The sequence below is a fragment of the Gekko japonicus genome, unplaced genomic scaffold (genome assembly GCF_001447785.1).
Source record: "Gekko japonicus isolate JY-2015 unplaced genomic scaffold, Gekko_japonicus_V1.1 scaffold25, whole genome shotgun sequence".
Taxonomy (NCBI): domain Eukaryota; kingdom Metazoa; phylum Chordata; class Lepidosauria; order Squamata; family Gekkonidae; genus Gekko; species Gekko japonicus.
Genome location: NW_015171502.1, coordinates 2,253,601 through 2,261,519, shown reverse-complemented (window position 1 = coordinate 2,261,519; position 7,919 = coordinate 2,253,601). Strand labels below are relative to the sequence as shown.

The 7,919-nt window shown below is 49.3% G+C and overlaps 1 protein-coding gene across 1 annotated transcript in view; it reads left to right on the top strand.

Annotated features, from left to right (window-relative positions):
• KRTCAP2 (keratinocyte associated protein 2) overlaps positions 1 to 7,078 on the top strand; it is a 13,555-nt gene extending 6,477 nt beyond the window's left edge. The window contains exons 4-5 of the mRNA XM_015419141.1: positions 4,050 to 4,116; positions 6,878 to 7,078. Of these exons, the coding sequence (XP_015274627.1) occupies positions 4,050 to 4,116; positions 6,878 to 7,004 (194 nt within the window). The 3' untranslated portion in view covers positions 7,005 to 7,078. The remainder of the gene's footprint in view (positions 1 to 4,049; positions 4,117 to 6,877) is intronic.
• Positions 7,079 to 7,919: the final 841 nt, after the last annotated feature.

Sequence of the window (7,919 nt, the reverse complement as noted above, 5' to 3'; positions counted from 1 at the left end):
TAAGCCGCTCTGAGACTGCTTTGGGTAGTGAAGGGTGGGGTATAAATCCAATCTCCTCTTTTTTTCTTTTTTGCCAGCAGAAATAATGGGTAGGATCCAGCCTGTTGTTCTAACTAGTCTGTCAAAAGCAAACACAAACCCCTTTAGAACTTGCAAAGGCCAGGGGAAGCAGACAAAAAACCAGTGATGTAGCAAAATAGATGGTTACAGTGCAGTCCTTAGCAGAGTTTGTTTATTATTTAGCTCAGGGCAGGTTACAACATACATACAACAAAGAGCTACAGAATTAAAATAATACAATTCCAGCATTACATGGCGTCTGCTACATGTTTAGTGAGTCCCAAGGGACTCTATGTGTAGCTGTAGATGAAACAATCCAAAGCAAATGGGTGGGTGAGGAGAAGAGGAGGAGGAGATTGGATTTCTACCCCGCCCTTCACTACCCAAAGGAGTCTTAGAGGGGCTTACAATCTCCTTTCCCTTCCCCTCCCCACAACAGACACCCTGTGAGGTAGGTGGGGCTGAGAGAGCTCTCCCGAGGACTGCCCTTGAGAGAACAGCTCTGAAAGAACTTATGGCTGACCCAAGGTCACACCAGCAGTTGCTTGTAGAGGAGTGAGGAATCAAACCCGGTTCTCCTGGATCAGAGTCCACACTCCTAACCACTACACCAAACTGAGGAAGTCTGCCATGATAGAATAAAGCAAAATAAGGCAGAATAAAGCAGGGGAGGGAAGGCCAGTATAGGTGTGTTGCTGCCAGGGGACGGGGTCATTTCGTAGAAAAAGAGGTGCAGGAGCTCATTAGCATAACTTATTTGCATATGCCACACCCCCTGACATCACTAGAGGTGTGTCAGAAGGTAACACCCACCGCTCAGGCTCCACTGGACTGTTTTGGATCGCTAGCTATTTGGGGGGGGGGGGGCAGATCTGCCCTCACAGAGGAGGGGGAGCTTGTACCTGAATAAAACTTGTTCTTAAAGGTGCCAATGGACTGTTTTGGGCCTGGGGGAGCTCTGCAACTTGCCTGGCTGCTTCTTGCTCTGACTGAGGGCTGCCGGGAGCAGGGGGTGGGGCTTGTTGCATGTGCCCGCCCCCTGGGCTCTTTACTGCCGGAGCTCCGCTCCTGTGAGCTCCTGCAGGAAATGACCCCTGGTTGCCGCCACCTCAACCATAGGCCTGGCAGAACATCTCCATTTTATAGGCCCTGCGGAACTGTATTAGATTCCACAGGGCCCAGATCTCACCCGGGAGAGTGTTCCACCAGGCCGGTGCCAGCGCTGAAAAGGCTCTAGCTCTTGTTGAGGCTAAGCGGCTATCTTTGGGCCCGGGATCACCAGTAGGTGTTGATCAGAGGAACACGAGGCCCTTCGAGGGACGTACTGAGAGAGATGGCCCTGTAGATACGTTTTTCTAAGTCCATTGAAGTCAATGAATTTAGAAAGGTATAACTCAGTTTAGGATTACACTGTAAATTGGGGGGGGGGGGTTTTAAAATTATCTCTTCAGATCTTTCTCAGCCTCCTTGTATTCCACATTCTCAAAACACCTCATCAGAACACGAACTGGTGAAAGGTGCATTGCCTTAAATAAAGAGAGACTGAGAAGCCAGCAAAAAGACCCAAGTGCTATTCAAACCCTGAAGGATCCTTGTCACTAAATCCCTCAGGAAACTTTAAAGTTTTGATGGGATTTAGACTTCTGTGTCAGATTAACCTGTAACCTGACGCAGAACTCGTAAATCTCATCAAAACCTTTTGTTCCCCCAGTGACTTAGGAACATTAACAGGCCTGGATAATCCAGGCTAACCTGATCTCATCAGAACTTGGAAGCTGAGCAGGATCAGCCCTGGTTAGTGTTTGGGAGACCACCAAGGAAGCCCAGGGTCGTGAGGCAGGGGCAGGCAAGGGCAGTCCACCTCTGACCGTCTCTTGCCTTGAAACCCCACCATGCTGGGATCCATCAGTCCAGCATCGCAAGGGTCACAAGCAGTGTTCCCTCTAAGCTGAGGTAGTGTGAGCCGGCTCACAGTTTTTTAGCCTCTGGCTCACACATTTTTGTCGTAGCTCAGGAAGGGATGGCTCCAGAGCAAACTGATTTGTGCCGCAGCCAAACCGCCCGCTCACAAATTTAATGCCAGGAGCTCACAAAGTAGAATTTGTGCTCACAAGACGCCACAGCTTAGAGATTGGTCCCAAACAATGTTCCCTCTAAGCTGTGGGGTCTTGTGAGCAAAAATTCTACTCTGTGAGCTACTAGCGTCAAAGTTGTGAGTGGTCCATTTGGTGACTGCATAAATTAGTTTGCTCCGGAGCCCCGTCCTTTCTGAGCTAAGACAAAAATGTGTGATCTGGAGGCCAAAAAACTGTGAACTAGCTCATACTCAGCTTAGAGGGAACACTGGTCACAAGATCTTTCCTGCTGTCCCCTTTCCACAGCGGTTCTGTCCGAGACCCTGGGGATGTTGATTCCTAAGATTGCGGGACCATGCAGCCTCATAGACCAGCCTTTTGGAAGGCTGCGCTGAGAAGGGAACGAAACGGCCCCTTCTATATGGCAGCCCCGTAAACTTGCAGGGATCTTTGTCATTTTGGGTGGGTCCCACAGCCCGGAGAACCAAGGACTCGTAAAATCATAGAACGACATTTGAGTCTAGTGGCACCTTTAAGACCAACGAAGTTTTATTTGAGGTATGAGCTCTCACATGCATGCACACTTCGTTAGATGCTGCTGGGAGAATACAAGGACTCAAATATTGTTTCGCTGCTTCAGACCAACATGGCCGCCCACCTGAATCTATCACAGAATCATAGAGTTGGAAGGGGCCCCACTGGCCATCTAGTTCAACCTCTGCTCAGAAGGTACTGAGGGGAGTGGGAAGAACATCCACAACTGTCAACGCCTTCTGCAGACAAATCACTGGATTCCCCACTCACTATTCTAGATCAGGGGTGTCGAACTCATTTGTTCTGGAGGGCCAGATTCGACATAAACTGGACTTTGTCGGGTCGGGCCACATGTGTCATAAAATGTAATGCCAGGTAGCAGAGATATAAACTTTATAAAGGACACAAAGATTTCTTTTTTACTTAAAATGAAAACACGCTTGAAACATTAGCACTTTGCAACATTTTGTTTATTTAACAGTTTCTGATAACTGACACTTGTTGCTCTGAATTATTGCATCAAAATGTCTGTGCTGTTGCAATCGGGGAGGGGCCTCGGGGAGCGGAAGCGGAAGTGCAGGGAGCGGAAGCTTGCCTATCGATCTCTCCTGAGCGATTGAGAGAAGTGGAAAAGCAAGCTATGACTCAGCAGCAGCAGAACTGGAGGAGGAAGAAGAAGACAGCCAGTCCCTTGCGGGCCTGATCGAAGCCCTCTGGGGGCCTGATCCGGCCCCCGGGCCGCATGTTTGACACCCCTGTTCTATGTAATTACTCGCTATTGATGCCATCATTCAGATGGTCGTGTTCCGTTCTTTCCCGGTGCCTGAAAGTTTACTAAATAAGCAAATCATAGCATCAAATGATTGTATGCATCCGTGGGAGGTTGTTACCGGCTGACCATTTAAATTGTTTTATATAGTTTTTTAACATCAACGCTTGGCTGCAGTTGGCCGTTCTAACGATTCTGAACGCTGTTTTATTGCTGACCGTGTGGCTATTTATTGATTGAGCTACAGCTATGGATGGCCGGCTTGATGGTTCCGGGTGTCATTGATGGATTTCTCCCCCACCACCACCCCTTTGGTTTATCCGGGCTAGTTAGCAGATGGGTATTTGTATTTTCTATCGAATCTGGATGTTGTCCATCAACACCGTACGGGAGGGAACTGTTTTAAATAAATGAAACAATTGATCGACGCCCTTGCTCAAACGGACAATATTTCCATAAGGGCTTTCTGGCTTGAAGTACATATTCCAATACGGGACAAACGGATTCCGGTCTCCATAACACATCCTAATCTTATCTGGTCTGACTCACTTGCGAAGTGCTTTTCTGACTGATCGCTTCCCCTAAACAGTCTGCCTTTCTTTCCTCCGTAGTTATCGTCTGTCTCTTGCTGGCCCTGTTCGCAGCGGGATTGATCCACCGAGTCTGCGTCACCACCTGGTAAGAAGGAGGGACTTGCAGCCTGGGGGTGATCTTCATGCCCTTGTGGGGATTCGAACCTGGGTCTGGGTCAGTTTGGTGTCGTGGTTAAGTGCGCGGACTCTAATCTGGGAGAGCCGGGTTTGATTCCCCACTCCTCCACTTGCACCTGGCTGGATGACCTTGGGCAAGCCGTAGTTCTGACAAGAGCTGTTCTTGAAAAAGAGCAGTTTCCGTCAAGAGCTCTCTCAGCCCCACCCGCCTCACAGGGTGTCTGTTGTGGGGAGGGGAAGGGAAAGGAGTTTGTAAGCCGCTCTGAGACACCTTTGGGTAGTGAAGGGCGGGGTAGAAATCCAATCTCTTCTTCTTCCCAAGTTCCAGACCAGCACTCAGACTGCACTGAGAGCCAATTTGGTGTAGCGCTTAGGGGCGTGGACTCTAATCGGCGAAGAACCGGGTTTGATTCCCCATTCCTCCACACGCAGCTGCTGGTTGACTTTGGGTCAGTTACAAGTTCTCTCAGAGCTGTCCTCTCACGAGCAGTCCTCGAAAGAGCTCTCTCAGCCCCACCTACCTCACAGGGTGTCTGTTGTGGGGAGGGAGAGGGAAAGGAGTTTGTAAGCCCCTCTAAGACTCCTTCGGGTAGTGAAGGGCGGGGTACAAATCCAATCTCGTCCCTTCGTCTGGTCATAGCACACGTTCATCTGGAAAAACAGTCCTCCTCAGGGAAACAACAGCCACTGTGGAGTAGTAGTTAGAGCAGGGGGGTCCTTAACCTTTTCTGAGCCTGCAGGCGCCTGTGGGATTCTGCCACAGCATGGTGGGCGCAGCCACAAAATGGCTGCCGCAAAAGAGGTACAGCAGGAGGTGGAGCCAGCCACAAAATGGCTGCCTCTGCTTACCTTCAGTCGCACAGCGAAGATCCGTGGCGGTGTGGTCGCAGCTGCCGCCAAAGCAGTGTTCTTAAAAATCTGCACAGCCAATCAAATCTCCGGTGGCCAATATGAAGCCCTGGCGACGAAAGCCCCACCTGGCCCCACACCTGGCAGGCACGGTGGAGCCCATGGCCCCCACTTTGGGAACCCCTGGGTGAGAGTGTCACACGAAGATCTGAGAGACCCAAGTTCAGATTCCCCACTCTGAAGAAGATGAAGAGATTGGATTTATACCCCCGCCCTTCACTCGGAGTCTCAGAGCGGCTTACAAACTCCATTCCCTTCCCCTCCCCACAACAGGCACCCTGTGAGGTAGGTGGGGCTGAGGGAGCTCTGAGAGAACTTGTGACTGATCCAAGGTCACCCAGCTGGCTGCATGTGGAGGAGTGGAGAATCAAACCCGGGTCTCCAGATTAGAACTCACTGCTCTTAACCACTACACCAAACTGGCTCTCAGCCATGAAGTGTGCGTGGGCCGGTCACACATTTCCAGCCTAACCTACCTGGCAGAGTTGTTTTAAATGGGGAAGGAAGAACCATATTTCCCCCTCTGGAGTGCCTTGGAAGAAGGACCTGAGAGGGGAAGTCTTTAGATTATTTTTTTTCCTTTGCTGATTTTCCCCATAAGACACTTAAACAAGCTTACCTCAAGATTTAAAAAATGAAGCAAAACCCCTAAAAATACGTAATAAATTAAACCGAAATCAATACGAGACGGCCGAACGGCAGAATAAAAATACTACCGTAGGAAGCGCAGTAAAACAATCTTGGCAAAAGCAGTCTCACAATAAATTTAACTAACATAGAAATGACTCTTTTTTTTCCAGTTAGTGCAATGTTTAGATAAAGAGCAGTTTGCCTCTGGCGCCTCAGACTTGAAAGATAAGGCACCAGATGAATCACTGCAGGGAGGGGCGTCCCAAAGCTAAGACCGCTGTCTGCCGTCTTGCTTCAGGATTTGTATTGATTTAGTACATTTTTTTTAAACCTCCTCTTCCTTCGAGAACCTCAAGATGGCATACATTTCCCTTCCTTTTAGTACCGCCTAATGCGTGGTGTTAAAACTCACACTACGCTTCAGTTCTTTCTGGTGGTTCCAGACTTCAGAAATAAGAACATCAGAAGAGCCATGCTGGATTAGACAAAACAGTCCATCTAGTCCAGCATCCTGTCTCACACGGTGGCCTCAGCCAGTTCCTCTGGAGGGCCAACAATACGGCCTCTCTGCCGAGGCCTTCCCCTCATTAAGAATTTAAGAAGAGCCCTGCTGGGTCAGGCCAGTGAGGGTCCATCTAGTCCAGCATCCCGTCTCACACAGTGGCCTCAACCAGTTCCTCTGGAGGGCCAACAACAGGGCAGAGAGGCCGAGGCCTTCCCCTCATTAAGAATTTAAGAAGAGCCCTGCTGAGTCAGACCAGTGAGGGTCCATCTAGTCCAGCATCCCATCTCACACAGTGGCCTCAACCAGTTCCTCTGGAGGGCCAACAACAGGGCACAGAGACCGAGGCCTTCCCCTCAGATGAACACAAGAAGAACCCTGTAGGATCAGACCGATAGTCCATCTAGTCCAATATCCTGTCTCACACAACGGCCAACCAGTTCTTCTAGAGGCAGGCCAACGACAGGGCTTAGAGTCCGAGGCCTTCCCTCGATGTTGCTTCCTGGCACTGATATTAACAGGTTCTCTTTAATCCCCATGGCTGGTAGCCACTGATAGACCTCTCCACGAATTTGTCTAATCTCCCATTAAAGCCATCTAAGTCTGTGGCCATGACTACATCCGTATTTTAATCATTCGTCGTGTAAAGACTGTCAAGAGTCTTCTAAAACGTCCTCCTTTCCCATAGCTTCATCTTCTCCCTGATAGCCCTGTACTACATCAACAAGATCTCCTCCACGCTGTACCAGTACCAGTCGGCGACTCCGATGCCCGCTCCCGCCAAGGCCGTCAGCAAAAGCAGGAAGAGGAATTGATGACCTGGAGGGGCGGCTGGTCCTTGCTTCTTAGACTTGGGTGGGGGACAGGATCCCGCTCAGCACAATCCGCTCATCCAATAAAACTTTTTCTACAAAAAAAGCTAAGGTGGACTCTTCTCTGTCCTTAGGAAATCAAAAAATTGGGAAGGGGGGGGGCCCTTTATTTTTACCGAAGTCTTGGAGCAAGCGCCAGTACTGTATCTACATCTGGGTAACCAAAGTGAGGAACACGCATAGCGGATAAGGGAAACACTTCTGCTGAGTGTTTGTGAACAACTCAGTGGAGCGGTAAGGGTGGAGCGGAAGTTAAATATGAGCAGTCTGCGTGGTGCGGCGACAAAAAAGGCTAATGCGATCTTGGGGGTGTATCAACAGAGGCGTAACATCCAAATCACAAAATGATGTAATCCCGCTGTACACTGCTTTGGACAGGCCGCACCTGGAGTATTGTGTGTAGTTCTGGAGGCCTCACTTCAGAAAGGATGTGGACAGGATGGAGCGGGGTGCAGAGGAGAGCGACGGGGACGATTGGGGGCCTGGAGACCAAGCGGCCCTGTGAGGAAAGGCTGAGGGACCTGGGTATGTTCAGTCTGGAGGAAAGAAGGTTGAGGGGGGGACAGGATGGCTCTCTTTTCTTTTTTTTCTTTTTTTTTTTAGAACACAATTTTATTTTTCATGAAAATACTGACATGTCATCAGTTCCATTAATGTTTCAATTTTTACCCCCAATATCCCCACTTTACTCTCCCCCTCCCCGTGGCTTCCCGCAATGCTTCCCCCCTCGTCACTCCAGTACACCTTAAGATAACATCATATTCTAGTTTCAATATTGTTCTAAATATAATAGATTGTGCTTTACATCCCAGTTCTTTTCTAGGTAAATTTTAAAGTCTCTACATTCCTCATAGAATT